This window comes from Rhinoderma darwinii, chromosome 3 (genome assembly GCF_050947455.1).
Source record: "Rhinoderma darwinii isolate aRhiDar2 chromosome 3, aRhiDar2.hap1, whole genome shotgun sequence".
Lineage (NCBI taxonomy): Eukaryota > Metazoa > Chordata > Amphibia > Anura > Rhinodermatidae > Rhinoderma > Rhinoderma darwinii.
This window is the reverse complement of record NC_134689.1, coordinates 397430592-397449752: the sequence shown is the minus strand read 5'-3', so window position 1 is coordinate 397449752 and position 19161 is coordinate 397430592. Positions and strand designations below refer to the sequence as shown.

The window sequence follows — 19161 nt, the reverse complement described above, 5'->3', positions numbered from 1 at the left end:
GAATATACAGTGGGCGGTCGGGAAGCGGTTAAAGAGGCTGTCACCACATTATAAGTGTCCTGTCTCCTACATAAGGAGATCGGCGCTATAATGTAGGTGACAGTGATGCTTTTTATTTAATAAAACAATCTATTTTCACCACTTTATTAGCGATTTTAGATGTCTGCTAATGAGTTGCTTAATGCCCAAGTGGGCGTGTTTTTAATTTAGACCAAGTGGGCGTTGTACAGCGGAGCGTATGACGCTGACCAATCAGCGTCATGCACTCCTCTCCATTCATTTCCTCAGCACATAGGGATCCTGTTAGATCCTTATGTGCTGTCTTATACTAACACATAAACGATACTGAAGTGTTTAGACCGTGAATAGACATCCCACGGGATGTCTATTCACAATCTCTGCACTTCGTTACTGTTTCTGTGGTAGTTACAGCAGAGGAAGCGTAATCTCGTTATAACCTGTCATTTACAGCGAGATCTCGAGAGCACGCTTCCTCTGCTGTAAGTACCATAGACAGAGTAACGAAGTGCAGAGATTGTGAATAGACATCCCGTGGGATGTCTATTCACTGTCTAAACACTCCAGTATTGTTAATGTGCTAGTATAAGACAGCACACAAGGATCTAGCAGGATCCCTATGCGCTGAGTAAATGAATGGAGGAGTGCATGACGCTGATTGGTCACCGATTGGTCAGCGTCATACACTCCCCTGTACAACGCCCAATTGGTCATATAGTAAAACACGGCCAGTTGGTCTAAAGTAAAAACACGCCCACTTGGGCATTAAGCAACTCATTAGCATAAATCTAAAATCTCTAATAAAGTGGTGAAAACAGATTGTTTTTTAAAAATAAAAAGCATTACTGTCACCTACATTATAGCGCCCATCTCCTTATGTAGGAGACAGGGCACTTATAATGTGGTGACAGAGCCTCTTTAAATAAAGCGTTTTTTGTTTTTTTTTAAAAGGTAATTAGAAAAAAAAAATCTCCCTCCCTCTATAATAAATAGATCACCGTTGTGTCCATAGTAATGTAACATACTACAGCACTGGGGGACAGTGATGTCTCAGACCCTGTTCACACAGTTTTTTGGCACGTTTGATGTGGAAACCGCGTCGAAAACAGTGCCAGAAAACGCTGGAGGTGATTTTTTCCCACGAGCGAAAAAAAAAACTGTCGGAAAAGTGACATGACCTATATTGGTGTTTTCCACCGCGAACGGCTATAGCGTTTGATGCTTTTTTAGAAAAAAAAAAAACACTTGCGGTTTTCTCCTTTGCTTGTTGAAGAAAGAGCCTCAAAAAAAGCAACAAAAAAAACGTGTGGTGCAAAAAACGGGAGCGGACTTTTCCAGGCAGAATTTTCTGCCTGCAAAAAACGGTGTGAACTAGGCCTTAAAGTTAGTCTCTTCTATAGGTTTCACTACTTTCAAATAGTCCAAGTCCCAGAAAAATCTGTTGCTTTGTCTCGTCTTTTCCTTCTTTATACAACCCCCTTTTGTAAGAGGAGTCCCCTGAAAATGAGAAGTGGGACCCTGTGGCAGTCTCCATGCCACGTAGATCCTCCCTCCTGTCAGCTTGTGGTGGGAGGAGCAAACTGTCATATAGCACATCCCTCTTATAGCCTTGTTGTGGGAGAAGACACATAGCTCTCAGGTCACTCAGGTGGGAGGAGCAGACTCCGTGCCCCTTAGCTCCTCCCTCCTGACTACATACCATTATAAAATGAACACAGTACAAAATTACAATAACTATACAGTTTATTACATTTACAGCAAATAAAACAACGTCATGAAATAGAACCGTTAGGCTGGGACTACACGGTAACTTTGGCCGCAACACAGGTCGCACGAACAAATATCACTATGTCGCCCTGCCGGTAATGAAAATTAATGTGGGCGCGTTGTGCGACTTGCCGGGACACAACAGTCACATAAAAACCAGCAGGTTCAGATTTGTTGCGACTAGTGATGCGGTCGCAGCGCGGCGACATTGACTTTCTTTAGCTGCGAGGCAGGCAGGGCGACACGGTGATCTTCGGTCGTACAGCCTGTGTAGTTTTTAGTAAAAATTTTCCTCCACGTCGGCCTCTGTGTAATCGAGAACATTGCAACACATGAAAATATCCTTGACATTCGCTTTTATTATTAGCTCAGCAATTTATTAATATAAAACATATTACACCTCATATTATAGGCTACATGGGAGTAGATTGGCGCTGTTACCAAAAGCAGCCAATACGGGGCCAACTTTAATTTTATAAAATCTCCTTAGTAAATGTATAGGTTGCTATGGGCGATGTTTCCTATTGGTTGTAACTGTGGCATTTATGAAACCTGGAGTATGGGTACAATGGCGGTCAAGAGGGGCTGGCGCCATCTGTGCTATTTTCCTCTGAGTCTGGGGCTTTGAGCTTTGAGAGTGCAGCGTGAATCCTGAAGAGGGTGCGTGATTCCATGGAGTAATTCTTGTAACTATTTCTATAGAAAAATGGAAGAAAAAAAAAGGATTAGCGGAAGAGAAATTTCCACTATATTTAGTCATCGTAAACACAAGGAAAAGATCATGTCTTATATTGTAATCACAACTGCTGTAAGGCAACTGGCTGCAGCAGGAGCCCTACCCCATTTCTCCGAAAGAAGACCAAGAATGCCATGCTGGGGAATAGACTTCAGAAAATGCGACATTTTTTAAGAGGCGTGCGGTCTAAATAACATGTTAACTTTTGTTCAGGTCATTAAAATTGCAGCAAAACCGTATAGGTGTGTTTTGTTTTTTTGCACTTTTACAAACTAAAACCACTTTTTCTAGAAAAAAAAGATGGTTCTATTTTATTTTTTTACTGTGCAGTTTTTTGTTTTTTTTTTATCAGTTTGCCATTTTTTTTAGTCCCACTAGGGGACCCCACTATGTGATCTTTTGATCGCTTACATGATGCTTTGGTACGCTTAGTATACCAAAGCATTATTGCCTCTCAGTGTAAAATTGACAGGAAATCTATTAGACCATGAATCTGCCACAACCTTTTAGGAATATAGCCATGGCAGGCCTGGGTTCCTTTACTAGGCCCCCGGCTGCAATAGCGATGACCAAGGGTGCCCCCTTCCGCTGTAAACCAATTAGAGGCCATGGTCGCATTTGACCACGGCATCTAAGGGGTTAAACTGTCGCAGTCAAAGTAAACCGATTGCGACCGTTAGAGCAAGAGCCCAGCTGTCATAAGACAGTCAAGCACCTGCTCCAGCCCACACTGGATAACCGTGCAGGACTCCGGGTATATTCACATGCACAAGTAAAAAACGGCTGAAAATTACGGAGCTGTTTTCAGAGAAAACAGCCTCTGATTTTCAGCTGTTTTTTAAGCTGAAAAAGTTTTTTTGGAGCTGTTTTTCTATTGACACAATGAAAAAAAGCTCGAAATAACGGCTAAAGAAGTGACATGCAAATTTTTAAAGAGCGTTTTGTTACGCGCCGTTTTTAAAACAGTGGTGTAAAAAAAAAAAACCCCGTCTGAACAGGATACCATTTTGCCCACTAATTTCAATGGGCAGATGTGTGTAGCTACCGTTTTTTCAGGCGTATTTCGAGGCGTTTACAGCCCCGAAATACACCTGAAAACGGAGTGTGAACATACTCTTAGACTAGGCCCCCGTGAAAAGGCATATTGGTGGTCACTAGCGTGTGTGAATTAGGCTCCCCCTAGTGGTAGAAGCAGAGAATACACATGCAAAGCTACATACTTGGCACGTCGTAGGAGTGGGATGGCATCTTCTCCTCTGCGTTGCTGCATGTAGAGGAGACTCAGCTCCAGCAGTGAGTTGGGTACTAAATGGTGATCATACTTTATCTTCTTCTCGCTGCGGGTAGAGAAACAAGATTATGAGCCCACAGGAGACAACATTTCAAGGAATGCTCCACTTTTGAAGAACATTCAACAGCTAAAGCCTGCAAAAAATGTGGAGTACCTTTCATAAATCATTTACTTCCCTTGTACTGATTTCGAGTCACGTTTTCTTCTCTATTCATGTCCAAAGCGAGCAGTGCATTGTGGGAGCTCAGAGGATTACGCTGCGTAAATTATCACACATACTTGCTCCCTCCTCTGACGTCCGCTCCGGCCTCCCTTGATGACGTTGCAGGCCATGTGATTGGCTGCAGCGGTCACATGGTCTGCTACTTCATCCAGGGAGGCCGTACTGGAGAAGAAGCAGGGTAAGCATAACTTTATTTTTTCTTACTTGCGGGGATTCCGCCGCAAATCTCGCAACACACACCGCTTTGTTGCGGGTTTAAGCACCCCATTGAATACGATGGGAAAACCAGCAAAAGAAGAGCTGCGATCCCGCTGCATTAATTGACATGCTGGAAGAAACCGCACCGCAGGTCAATTTATCAATTTTTCTGCAGCATTTTTCCGCAGTGTGGGGACGAGATCCGTTGAAATCTCACCCACACTGCTACTGTAAAACACTGCAGATTTATCGCAATTAATCCGTAGCGGAAAATCTGCAGTATTTACGCCGTGTGTGTTCGCACCCTAAAAGGGGTTCTCTACTTTGGACAATCCCTTGTGACAAAGTTCTCGATAAAAAGATGATCCTAGTGCCCCTTGCTGGGATCAGCTGTAATCTCTGAGCAAACCTGTCAGTAAGTCTTCAATTTCCCTGCAGCGCCACCACAGGGAAAACTAAGCATTACCCAGTGCCCATTCAAAATCAATGCCTTGTCTGTGTAAGGCTGAATGCACACGTTGTGTATTTTGCTGCGGATAATATGCAGCAAAACCGCAGGAAACGACAAGAAATTTGCAGCAAAAAAAGGCACCTGGGTTTTTAATTTTTGCTGCGTAAATCAGTGTTTTCATGCTGCGTGTTTTTGTACAACTAGAGGGATAGAATTCGCATGCGGAATAAATTGACATGCCTCGGTTTTGAAAATACACACTTTGGGTAAATTTCCGTCCCGAAAAATACCGCAGCATGGAGGGGGGATTCCCTGGAATCTCATTGATTATGCTGGTGCTATATTAGGGTATGTTCACACGCTTCGCAAAAAACGTCTGAAAATGCGGAGCCGTTTTCAAGGGAAACCAGCCCTTGATTTTCAGGAGTTTTTTAAGCCACTCGCGTTTTTCGCTGCATTTTTTACGGCGGTTTTTGGAGCTGTTTTTCCTTTAGAGTCAATTAAAATCAGCTCCAAAAACGTCCGCGTAAAAACACTGCCTGTCAGAACAGAACACCGTTTCTCCCATTGAAATCAATGGGCAGATGTTTGGAGGCGTTCTGCTTCTGATTTTTCGGCCGTTTAATACGAAAAATAAGCCGTGTGAAGATACCCTTACGCTGCGGTTTTGCCGCACGTAATACACATCGTGTGCATTCAGCCTAATACAGGACAGGTCCTGCAGAGCATGAAACACTCTTTGTAACCACTCTCCACTTTGCCCAAGAGATGAGGATCTTGAACAGCGGACCCCCTCTATTAACTAAATGACCTAATATGGTATATAAAAATGGGTTTTCTAAATTGGACTCTAATAAAGAAAACTTGTAGTAACGCAAAATCTTTACAAAAATAGGAAAGTTACACAACTATTTATGCAAATTTAAGCTGAAATATTGTTAGAAGTGGATTTTATTTGTTAAAGTAAAAGTAGTCGTCTTGTTTTTGAAAACCCATTTTCACATACCACATTGGGGAATTCGGAGATCATAGAGGGGGTTCCCCTGTTCAGGATCCTTATCTATTAGCCAGAGAAAAGAGCAGCTACAAAGGGCAGCTCTCGATTTGGAGGACCTGGACACTTCTGTGCTTTACATGGACAGCCTATTGATTTCAATCGCACTATGTAATGCTTCATTTGCCCTGTGGTGGCGCTGCAGGAGAATTGAACACTTACTGCTGAATTCCCATACAGATCACAGCTGACCGCTGGGAGTCCCAGCAGCAGGACACCTTGAAGGTTAATTGTCAAAGATGGACAACTCCGCTAAAATAAGACTACATGTTCTTGTCTACTATCTACCTTTGGTAGATATGGGTGAAGCAGTTTTCAGCTTGTGCCAGCCTCCCCCGATGCTTCAGACATAGACCCTTCAGAAGTAAAATAGAGCAGTGGTCATCGTCCAAGTATTCGTTGGCTGTAGAAGAAAAAGAGTCATCTATGTGTAGATGCGTCGGGCAAACTGATCGCCATACAGATCATCATTTCCACTTGTACTGTCTTACTGGCACCTTCATTGGTCACCACTTCTTGTGATGGAAACACAGCTGGCACATTACTTACCTGGCTCTTGCAGCAGTCGGTTCTCTGCCAGACAAAGGGTATTCAAGGTGTCTTCTGTCAACTGGACATCCTTACCGAGCACAGAGAATCCGTTCCACAAGTACATCATCTCCTGCAGGACAGAAGAAGATATAAAACTAAACGCCACTGCTTAAAGGGGCACTCTGATAAAACCCATTGTAATTATTCATTAGGGTGTCTTCTTGGCTGAGCGGTCGTAGAAGAAAGACGAGAGGGTTATTCCATACTTTTGCATGGTTAACGGTGTTAGTCCAACCATATTGTCATTTTAACCTTAGCCTTGAAGGGGTATTCCAGTAAATGGGGTCACAGTTTTCAAACATTAATTTTTGTAAAATATAAATAAAAAGTCCCTACTTTAGAAATACTCCTTACCCCCGGTTATGACATTCATATGCTCTAATAGGGTGTATAGAAAATCAGTTGCCCAGATGGGACAACCCTTTTAACATTTAGGCCCATTCTCAAATGTCTTAAATAATACACATAGGATAGCGGTCGATCTTGCCCACTTGTTCGCCGAAAGGACTTGTTATTTTTATGTAGGGAGAGATAAGTGGCCGCCAGACACCCGTGACACTAATTATCTAGGGAAAACCTATAGGATTAGACAAGTTAAAACCCAATCTGCTCAACTGCCGTTCCACTCTTCACAAGGGGACAGGTCGGGCTCGTGTCTATGATGAATGGCACCTTCCTTTTTTCAAGGTGCTTTGGCCACATGTTAGAAAATATTACCATAAAACATGCCAGGAATTGCAAAATGATAACTTTTTCTACTCAAAGATAGACAATAGTGATCCCTTCTATCTGGTCTCCGATCATAGAATGACCCACCAGTGCAGGAACGGGTAAGCTGGCAGGATGCTTGGCCTGGTATCTCCTAGCCTTCCGGATGGCGTATTTTTCAGTGGGTTGAGATTTTCCAGCTATTTTTTGCTTTAATGAGGGCACAAGTCTGCGGGTAACAGAGAGTGAGTGGTTAATGGTTCCTGCGTGTTCAGATCTCTGGTGGAGACATTGCTATAGTGCCCATACCTGAATAATTCCATCTCACTCTCTCCAAAAGGGCGAGGCTCATCGGCAGGTAGCATGCTGAGAAAGGCCGCCTTCATGTACACGTACATAGCCTGGTGGCAAGAGCGGAAAAATATGACTGACAGATGGTAGCAGAGCCGAAGAGACACAGTCGTGATAGGGTCAGTGTCCAGAAAAGAGTAGAAATTGGAAGAGAAAAAAGATGGGGGATGTCTTTTTCCAGATACCATTCCATCACCTCTACATAAAAAGACAATTTAGGTATATGTTCCATGAAACCATTTTCATAGAGCAGACATTGTGTGTGTAACTATGGCCTTAAAAGTGTTGCCCCAACTGTACAACTCCTCCGAAAGAGGCTGCCCGGCGACCAGCTGATCAACGCCGGTATGGCTGTCAAAGCCACCATGATCAGCGGATCTGTCCAGAAGAAGCGGTGATCAGCAGATCTCTCCAGAAGAAGCTGTGATCAGCAGATCTCTCCAGAAGAAGCTGTGATCAGCAGATCTCTCCAGAAGAAGCTGTGATCAGCAGATCTCTCCAGAAGAAGCTGTGATCAGCAGATCTCTCCAGAAGAAGCTGTGATCAGCAGATCTCTCCAGAAGAAGCTGTGATCAGCAGATCTCTCCAGAAGAAGCTGTGATCAGCAGATCTCTCCAGAAGAAGCTGTGATCAGCAGATCTCTCCAGAAGAAGCTGTGATCAGCAGATCTCTCCAGAAGAAGCTGTGATCAGCAGATCTCTCCAGGAGAAGCTGTGATCAGCAGATCTCTCCAGGAGAAGCTGTGATCAGCAGATCTCTCCAGGAGAAGCAGTGATCAGCAGATCTCTCCAGGAGAAGCAGTGATCAGCAGATCTCTCCAGGAGAAGCTGTGATCAGCAGATCTCTCCAGGAGAAGCTGTGATCAGCAGATCTCTCCAGGAGAAGCTGTGATCAGCAGATCTCTCCAGGAGAAGCTGTGATCAGCAGATCTCTCCAGGAGAAGCTGTGATCAGCAGATCTCTCCAGGAGAAGCTGTGATCAGCAGATCTCTCCAGGAGAAGCTGTGATCAGCAGATCTCTCCAGGAGAAGCTGTGATCAGCAGATCTCTCCAGGAGAAGCTGTGATCAGCAGATCTCTCCAGAAGAAGCTGTGATCAGCAGATCTCTCCAGAAGAAGCTGTGATCAGCAGATCTCTCCAGAAGAAGCGGTGATCAGCAGATCTCTCCAGAAGAAGCGGTGATCAGCAGATCTCTCCAGGAGAAGCTGTGATCAGCAGATCTCTCCAGAAGAAGCTGTGATCAGCAGATCTCTCCAGAAGAAGCTGTGATCATCAGATCTCTCCAGAAGCGGCTGTGATCATCAGATCTCTCCAGAAGAAGCTGTGATCAGCAGATCTCTCCAGAAGAAGCTGTGATCAGCAGATCTCTCCAGAAGAAGCTGTGAGCAACTACATAGTCCACTCAAATTAACGGGTGACCAGAGCTACTCCAGTCTAGCTATTAGGGGGGGGGGGGCACTTCTATTTGTGATGTCCCAAGTTCCCTGAGACAACACATTACCCCAAACACACCCTGCCGCATCGATGAGCTGATTACCAGGCTAGCCAGCACTTTAGGGGAAATGTAGTAATACAGTCGCCAATTGAAGTCAATGAGCAAACCTGTATTCTAGTTCAAAGCAGCATTCACAATTCTGATGTTTGCTCCTCGAAACAGTCAACACATTTGTTGTCAGACATGCCCCTAACAGCTTAGCACAGCTCCTATAATGCAGGGTGCACTTAGTTGCTCCTACATTAGATTTGCACAGAGCTAATTCTAGTGATTTGCATTCTGCAGACACTGAACCAGCAGGAGGTAATGGGAGATTTCAGCCGGCAGAATTGTGAATGCAGCTCTGGGCTATAATTTATTAGTATAAAATGTAAACTGTAACATGGTGTGAAAAGGTGAAAATCATTGTCTATTACAGTTAATCATCAGGTCTATTTTATTCTATACACAAGTTATAATCAATATATGCACTCCAAGAGCATTAGTACTGTGGGCTGGGCACGGTTCCAAACAGAAGCGTCCCCCCATAATTTACCACAAAGGCAGCTCCATAATATATGAACAACCTCAAAGATGAAAGAAGAGCTTATAGCCAATATTATGTAAAAGATATAATTTTATTAACACATATGACAAAACAAGTTTTAAAAGTTAATGAAAGGACAAGACCCTAGTATAAAAATAGGAGCGATTACTGACACACCCCCCCTGAGGAAGCACCTTCTTGCGAAACGCGTGTTGGGGTCTGAACACTGTCTTTACATCTATGGGTAAGCTATTGCCATCTGCTATAAACACCATATCTATGCATTAGCACTATACTTTAATCATTGGTCTATCTCACTCCTCTACCTTATTACTTGACGTACTACACTGTTGTATGGTTTACGAACGTCTTAATATGGGAATCTACTCTATTAGAGTGTATATATGACCATTATTCGGTGATGCAGATACCCACTACACTGCACTGAGAGTGTCAGTAATCGCTCCTATTTTTATACTAGGGTCTTATCCTTTCATTAACTTTTAAAACTTGTTTTGTCATATGTGTTAATAAAATTATATCTTTTACATAATATTGGCTATAAGCTCTTCGTTCTTCTTTGTGGGTTTTCTATACACAAATTGTAGTATTTAACTTAGAAGAAGATAGAAAACGACATTATTAAAAGACAGGTGAAACATATGAGAGAGGAGGAAGAGGGGGTATCCTGGGCACCTTTGACCAACGGTTTTCTTTGCTCAGGAGATCCGCATAGAAGTATGCCACCTTCCACATCCCCTTGTAGGCAAAGCACCACATCAGCTCCCAGTAACACATATGGTGAAACTGCTTCCAGGACTGCTGGGCCGAACATCCAACCTCAAACCATTGAATGGCCTGAGGGGTGGAAGAAATAAATAAAATTAAGCACATTTACATTGGGGTGAGATTAAAAGATGGAGAAGTGACAAGGATTCCAGCCAAAAAATGCCCTTATGCAAATTTTAAATAAAGTATAATATCCCTGGTGGTCTAGAGAAATAGTCTAAGGTGGTGAAGGGGTTAACTTTAATATCCCTGGAGGGCTATGGTGGGATACAGGTAATGACTTATTTTCCTGGTGGTCTAGGATGGTGAAGGGTTAACGGTTTTATCTGTGGTGGGGTAGGGCAGTAAAAGGCCAAGTCATTTCTTAATATATCTTTATAGTGGCCAGAACTAAGTTTTTCTGGTACAGAGCTCTAAATCCTCTGCATAGACATTGAGTTGCATGATAAAATTCTGGTTGCCTGCAGCCACCACTAGAGGGAGCTACTGCATACCTACTTATACAGCTTCTATTGTACTAGCTCTAGAAATCCTCATGTAAAGAGCGCCTCCTGGTGTCAGCTGCTGGCACAAAGAAGTTTATCATTTAAAGGTGTATTGCAGCCACAAACATTTATGGCATTTCTATAAGATATGCCATAAATATCTGATCAGTGAGTGGTTTAGGACCTACACCAATTGGTAAAATACATAACAGTCTATGGGAAGTGACAGAAACACTCAGTTGTTTCCATGTCTCCCTCAGAGTTGAATGGGAGATATATATAAACAGTCAAGCCCGCTCATACAACGGTTTTCACCATTCTCTATAGAAAATCTATGGAAATAGGTGCACATGCATGGATTAAGTGCCCCAGCTTTCTTCCTACTCTGGCCTATCTTTAGGGTGGCAAATGAGGCCATAAGGCTGTTCTGTCAACCAGCGTGGGTCCAGCGGCTAGAAAGCTGATGATCAGACATTAATGGCAAATTTTATGGATATACTTTTCAGTGACATCACAGAGTTTATCATCTCTGTACTGTGACATCAGTGTTTATGGTCTCTGTACTGTGACATCACTGTGCTTATTACCTCATGTATATCGACATCACTGTGATTATTATCCCTGTATTGTGACATTACTGTAATTATTATCCTGGTATTGTGACATTACGGTGGTTCTTATCTCTGTATTGTGATATCACCGTATTATTACCTCCTTTAGATTGACATCACTGTATATATTATACCTATAATGTGACATCACTGTTTATTATCTCTATACTGTGACATCATTAGGTTTATTATCTCTGTACTGTGACATCACTGTGTTTATTATCTCCTGTATATTGACATCACTGTATATATTATGCCTGTACTGCAACATCACTGTGTTCATTATATGTTTATGGTCTCTGTACTGTGACATCACTGTTTATTATCCCTGTAGTGACATCACTGTGTTTATTATCCCTATACTGTGACATTATGTTTATTGTGTTTGTACTGTGACATCACTGTGATTATTATCCCTGTACTGTGACATCACTGGGTTTATTATCTCTGTACTGTGACATCATTATGTTTATTGTCCCTGTACTGTGACATCACAATGTTCATGTTCAGGGGAATAAGCATACGAGGTACAGGGGTTACATTTGGGAACTTTTGCACTGGTGCCTAAGGTGGCCCAATGATTCCTTTGCTATGATGATATCAGTACTAGAAATTACATGTTAAGTTGGGGTGTCCTGTTACAGATTTAGCATAAGAACGCCAAGTTACGCCTCTGGAGCCTTCAATTTGTCTTGTCCCATTTTACATTGACATTTTATACATGCCCCCTCCATTATCCCACCATCTCCCGCTTCCATCATATCTTGCAGCATGACCTGTACATAGTCATCAGTATCTGTATGACCACATTAGGTATATTGCTGGGGTTTCCCCACCACGCTCTTACTTTATCAATATTGCCTTTAATTTCCTCGATCCTTCCAGCGAAAAAGAGGAAGATGGCGCTCTTCAATGAAAGAAAATGTCATTCAGTTAACAATGTAGCAATACAGTCTGTAATAACAGTGGCAGCGAATGTCATACAGATGTAGCAGAGCTGCTTTTGTACACCATGAGACTTTATTGATGGTAATGCAGTAGGTTTCCAGTCCAATATAAGGCCCCCTGCGCACGACCGGTGATTACAGGCACGGACTGCCGCGGACAGTCACCCGGGTGCATTTGTGGGCCGTGTTCCCATTATAAAGTATGGGAGCACGGTCTGTAAAAAGAAAAAAAATTGGAAATGTCCTATTTTTTGCAGGTCATTTCTACAGCCCGGACGCCTTCCCGTAAATATATGGGAAGGTGTCCATGGGAAATAGAAAAGAATGGGTCTGTACTTTGATCCGAAATTACGATCCTTAATTGGGGATCAAAATCACGGCATGGGGCCTAATGCCGGATTCACACGAGCGTGTTTGATCTGTGATATATGGACCGCATGCTAGCAGTATTTCCCGGACAAAACACAGTGCAGGGAGCCGGCCTCCTATCGTCTTAGTTATCTATGACGCTAGGAGTCACTGCCTCGCTGCGGGAAAACTGTCCCGTACTGAAAACATGTTTTCAGTACGGGACAGTTTTCTGCAGAAAGGCAGGGACTCCTAGCGTCGTAGATAACTAAGACGATAGGAGGCCGGCTCCCTGCACTGTGTTTGGTCCGGGAAATACTGCCAGCATATGATCCGTATACCACGGGTTGCACACTCATGTGAATCCAGCCTTAGATCACGAATAACACAACATGATAGAATACAGTGTTGTTCCTTTGACAAACTCAGCTCTGCTACATCTGAGCCAAATGGACACGGTCACAAAAACTACCATGATCTTTTTGATTGAAGACAATTGTATGCACTGGTATAAATCAGAATGAGGCTGGATATTCCACATTTTCACCTATTAAAGGGACACTAACATCTGGAAGTGACTTTTGTGTAAAAATATATATATATATTGTCTAGTTTCTTGAATGTGTAAAAGATGAAATTGTAAATTATTGCAGTTTTTACATTGACCAATAGAAAAAAATGTGACACTCGAAATTCTATAGATGGAGATTTATTCTCACCTGAGGATATCGGCTGAGGTAGGGTTGAAGGAGGGAGTCTGCTTCTGCGACGCCTTCCTCACCGTTTCCTGTATAATATGAGAATAAGAGAAAACATGGCACCATAGGACTGTGCTCCATCACATTCATGAAGTGTGTACTGAAGCTGGCCATAGACGATTATACTTCCTAAAAGATCTCAAAACAGTTGGGTCAACTTTTTATGCAAAAACGAGAAAATATCGTGACCATATTAGGTCCGTTTACTAATGAAAATTGGCTATTCTTGAATTTTCAAGCCAATGAACGAGCATAATGATCACGGCTGTAGGGGGTGCGAACGCGACCAGGCCCAAGGTGCAAGAGGGTCTAGTAGACTTATGCAAAAAAAAAAAGGGGGACCTTCCAAATTCCCTCCGACAACTTTACTCTGTCCGCACGCATTGGTGGTTCAGCGTCTACTGATGCCAATGCAGGCCGACTATGTCTCCCCGGGCCCTGTTACCTCCCTGAGGTTTGCCTGCATTGGCAGGAGTATGATGGTGCAGCTGAGCTGCCCATCTGTGCCTACCCCATCCTCTCACAATAACCCCAGGCTGACCCGCCAAGGAGGTGCCACTAAACAGGGTGTGATTGCCTGTCTGGGGTCGGAAATTTGGGGGTCCGAGTCTGGAGTCTGAATAAGTTGGGGATATACTGTTCGGTCTACACTGCGTCACAACTTCCAAAAATGTTAATGCGGAAGGTGTTTGGGTATGGTGCTGGGGGGGTGAAAAGGCCAAAATTTGCTCTGGCTATGTCTATGGCCATCTTTAGATTTCATCCAGAGAAGAAGCGATATAACAGTGCCACAAGGAGGAGACGTGGGGGCGGCACACTTGAGACTTACCCAGGATGAAGCTCAGGAAGGTGTAGTAACACAGTAAGAGCATGGTACATAATAAGGAACGCAGGTTATAAGATGTGGCACCGTCATGAAGCTGGGTCAGACCATAGTCCTGAGGAGCAATAGGACAAGGTAAGAAGAACAGAGGCATGCTGGACCAAATGTTAGACCTCACTGGTGGCTCCTATGGGGTCACAATGGCTTCCTGTGTGTTGGCAAGGAGTCTGCCCACGTACAGCTAGCTATAGAGAGTATATAAAATACTATATAAACCTATATAAAAAGCCACAGGAAGAAAAAATGTACGAAGAGACCTTATCTCCTGAGAAGCCAGCAAACTCCAGTATCTTCAGAATCCGTGGAGGGAAGAGAGACAACGTCTAAGGGGAAGAGAGAGAAGTCAGTGACCCGACTGCAGAAAGCAAAACAGGGACTAAGGCATGGCAACTCCTGTACCCTGATACTGCTGCGCACATAATATTCATCTGCCTAAAAAGTGCCATCACAATGTATATACATTACATCACTTATGTAGCCTGCCTTATGCTCCAGAGCTGTATTCACAATTCTTCAGAGCTGAAATCTTCTGCCATCTCCTTCATGTTGAATGTCTGCACATAGCTTTCTGGAAAATTACATCTTTACACCAGGAACTGTAAAGTCATCCGAGGTAGGGAAAACTAACTGCCCATTTGCATTATAGGAGAGCAGATATGTTGCTAAGGGAGTGCTTGATGACAAGTTTGTTGATGGTTTCCAAGAACAACCAGTAGAATAGGGAGTGCAGCTCTGGAGTATAAATACAAGCTATAACTCAGGATCTGTACAGGGTAAGAAATGTCATGTATGTACACAATGACTACAGCAGAATAGCGAGTGCAGCTCTGGAGTATTATACAGGCTGTAACTCAGGATCAGTACAGGATAAGTAATGTAATATATGTACACAGTGACTCCACCAGCAGAATAGTGAGTGCAGCTCTGGAGTATAATACAGGATGTAACTCAGGATCAGTACAGGAGAAGTAATGTAATATATGTACACAGTGACTCCACCAGCAGAATAGTGAGTGCCGCTCTGGAGTATAATACAGGATGTAACTCAGGATCAGTACAGGAGAAGTAATGTAATATATGTACACAGTGACTCCACCAGCAGAATAGTGAGTGCAGCTCTGGAGTATAATACAGGATGTAACTCAGGATAAGTAATGTAATATATGTACACCGTGACTCCACCAGAAGAATAGTGAGTGCAGCTCTGGAGTCTGTCACCAGAACTTCATTTTGAACTAGCAGTATGCTAATATAATTCATGCTAACCTGATTTGAAATGTGTTTTCCTTGTTCCCCAGGGTGCCTGCTTTGCATTAAAAACACTCCTATCAAGTTTATGCAAATTAGCATTTCAGTACAACAAGGGCGTCTCCGTTGCACCAAAATGCTAGCCCTAGCATTGCCCTGTTCAACCCCTGTCCCTCCCTGCTGGATGGGATTGACATGGGCCAGGCAGCGTACTCGTTGACTTCACGCCTGGCCCCGTTCCTGCATCTTAGTCGGCGCATGCCCAGTTTAAACAATATGTCTGCCGCTGAAATCGGCACTACTGCGCATGCGCTGATCGGTGCATGCGCAGTAGTGACGATTGCAGCGGCGGACATATTACAGTGACGGCCTCGTTGCACCAAAATGCTAATTTGCATGATGTTTTTAATGCAGAGCAGGTACCCTGAGGAATAAGGAAAACACATTTAAAATCAGGATTAGCATGAACTATATTAGCATACTGCTAGTTCAAAACGAAGTTCTGGTGACAGACTCCCTTTAAATCATGGCTGCACTTTTCAATCCCCCTCCCACTGACCTATCAAATGCCAATTTTAATGTAAAGCAAATAGTAAAATCTATACATTTACCTTGGAATAAAACTCCACTGGCAGCAAAAGAGAAACAAAAGTATAATGAAGAAAAAGAAGAAACGTAAAAGCGCAAAACCTAGGAAACTGGAAGACCATCCTGAAAATCCCCCCGCATCAGAAGATCCCCACAATCCACGACACCCACATACTATTTATATAATGGACATTACTTACCACGTTAAAAGCTCCAATACCCAATGAGACGCCGCCCTGGAGGTGAACATGTGACTCGCCCTTTTGGAAGCCATTAGACTGCATAAAGTTATTCAGATCTCTGGAAATAGAGGAAAGCAAATTTATATAAAAATTACTCCCGAGGGCAAAACATAGTCCCACCAGCACAGGCTGTCAGGGTATACTGGGAGTTGTAGTTTTACAACAGATGGAGACCACTGATCTGCAGAATAAGAAATCCAAATTTGTTCGCTCAACCTCTATTTCACACGTCTCACCTGTAGATGATGTAACTGTTCCTAACCTTCATCCCACCTTTAATAAAATTGATCATGTTCTCATCCTGCATAAAGAAATAGATTTATAGGGTTAAACTTATACCAATTACATTCTTGTACATAGGGGGCAGTATTATAGTAGTTATAGTCTTTTATATAGGAGGCAGTATTATAGTAGTTATATTCTTGTATATAGGGGTAGTATTATAGTAGTTATAGTCTTGTATATAGGAGGCAGTATTATAGTAGTTATATTCTTGTATATAGGGGGCAGTATTATAGTAGTTATATTCTTGTATATAGGGGGCAGTATTATATTAGTTATAGTCTTGTACATAGGGAGCAGTATTATAGTAGTTATATTCTTGTACATAGGGGACAGTAGTATAGTAGTTATATTATTGTACATAGGGGGCAGTATTATAGTAGTTATATTCTTGTACATAGGGGACAGTAGTATAGTAGTTATATTATTGTACATAGGGGGCAGTATTATAGTAGTTATATTCTTGTATATAGGGGGCAGTATTATAGTAGTTATATTCTTGTATATAGGGGCAGTATTATAGTAGCTATATTCTTGTATAAAGGAGCAGTATTATAGTAGTTATATTCTTGTATATAGGGCAGTATTATAGTATTTATATTCTTGTATATAGGAGCAGTATTATAGTAGTTATATTCTTGTACAAAGGGGGCAGTATTATAGTAGTTATATTCTTGTATATAGGGCAGTATTATAGCATTTATATTCTTGTATATAGGAGCAGTATTATAGTAGTTATACTCTTGTACAAAGGGGGCAGTATTATAGTAGTTATATTCTTGTATATAGGGAGCATTATTATAGTAGTTATATTCTTGTATATAGGAGCAGTATTATAGTAGTTACATTCTTGTACATAGGGGGCAGTATTATAGTAGTTATAGTCTTGTATATAGGAGGCAGTATTATAGTAGTTATATTCTTGTATATAGGGGTAGTATTATAGTAGTTATAGTCTTGTATATAGGAGGCAGTATTATAGTAGTTATATTCTTGTATATGGGGGAAGTATTATAGTAGTTATATTCTTGTATATAGGGGGCAGTATTATATTAGTTATAGTCTTGTACATAGGGAGCAGTATTATAGTAGTTATATTCTTGTACATAGGGGACAGTAGTATAGTAGTTATATTATTGTACATAGGGGCAGTATTATAGTAGTTATATTCTTGTATATAGGGGGCAGTATTATAGTAGTTATATTCTTGTATATAGGGGCAGTATTATAGTAGCTATATTCTTGTATAAAGGAGCAGTATTATAGTAGTTATATTCTTGTATATAGGAGCAGTATTATAGTAGTTATATTCTTGTATATAGGGCAGTATTATAGTATTTATATTCTTGTATATAGGAGCAGTATTATAGTAGTTATATTCTTGTACAAAGGGGGCAGTATTATAGTAGTTATATTCTTGTATATAGGGCAGTATTATAGCATTTATATATTCTTGTATATAGGAGCAGTATTATAGTAGTTATACTCTTGTACAAAGGGGGCAGTATTATAGTAGTTATATTCTTGTATATAGGAAGCATTATTATAGTAGTTATATTCTTGTATATAGGAGCAGTATTATAGTAGTTATATTCTTGTATACAGGGGCAGTATTATAGTAGTTATATTCTTGTATATAGGGGGCAGTATTATATTAGTTATATTCTTGTACATAGGGGACAGTAGTATAGTAGTTATATTATTGTACATAGGGGGCAGTATTATAGTAGTTATATTGTTGTACATAGGAGGCAGTATTATAGTAGTTATATTCTTGTATATAGGGGGCAGTATTATAGTAGTTATATTCTTGTATATAGGGGCAGTATTATAGTAGCTATATTCTTGTATAAAGGAGCAGTATTATAGTAGTTATATTCTTGTATATAGGAGCAGTATTATAGTAGTTATATTCTTGTATATAGGGGGCAGTATTATAGTAGTTATATTCTTGTATATAGGGGGCAGTATTAAAGTAGTTATATTCTTGTATATAGGGGGCAGTATTATAGTAGTTATATTTTTGTACATAGGAGGCAGTGTTATAGTAGTTATATTCTTGTATATAGATGGCAGTATTATAGTAGTTATATTCTTATCCATAGGGGCAGTATTATAGTAGTTATATTCTTGTACATAGGAGGCAGTATTATAGTAGTTATATTCTTGTATATAGGGGCAGTATTATAGTAGTTATATTCTTGTACATAGGAGGCAGTATTATAGTAGTTATATTCTTGTACATAGGGGGCAGTATTATAGTAGTTATATTCTTGTACATAGGGGGCAGTATTATAGTAGTTATATTCTTGTATATAGGGGACAGTATTATAGTAGTTATATTATTGTACATAGGGGGCAGTATTAGAGTAGTTATATTCTTGTATATAGGAGGCAGTATTATAGTAGTTATATTCTTGCATATAGGGGGCAGTATTATAGTAGTTATATTCTTGTACATAGGGAGCAGTATTATAGTAGTTATATTCTTGTATATAGGAGGCAGTATTATAGTAGTTATATTCTTGTATATAGGGGCAGTATTATAGTAGTTATATTCTTGTATATAGGG

At 41.4% G+C, this 19161-nt stretch overlaps 1 protein-coding gene across 1 annotated transcript in view; it reads right to left on the bottom strand.

Moving 5' to 3' along the window:
• Positions 1-1778: 1778 nt before the first annotated feature.
• The window catches only part of LOC142748368 (tetratricopeptide repeat protein 39A-like), a 44905-nt gene continuing 27522 nt past the window's right edge, over positions 1779-19161 (bottom strand). The window contains exons 6-18 of the mRNA XM_075855462.1: positions 16544-16608; positions 16266-16365; positions 14487-14552; positions 14176-14284; positions 13308-13375; positions 12141-12200; positions 10105-10266; positions 7347-7438; positions 7146-7266; positions 6288-6399; positions 6027-6141; positions 3742-3858; positions 1779-2481 (exon numbers count right to left, since the gene is read on the bottom strand). Of these exons, the coding sequence (XP_075711577.1) occupies positions 2361-2481; positions 3742-3858; positions 6027-6141; positions 6288-6399; positions 7146-7266; positions 7347-7438; positions 10105-10266; positions 12141-12200; positions 13308-13375; positions 14176-14284; positions 14487-14552; positions 16266-16365; positions 16544-16608 (1308 nt within the window). The 3' untranslated portion in view covers positions 1779-2360. The remainder of the gene's footprint in view (positions 2482-3741; positions 3859-6026; positions 6142-6287; positions 6400-7145; positions 7267-7346; positions 7439-10104; positions 10267-12140; positions 12201-13307; positions 13376-14175; positions 14285-14486; positions 14553-16265; positions 16366-16543; positions 16609-19161) is intronic.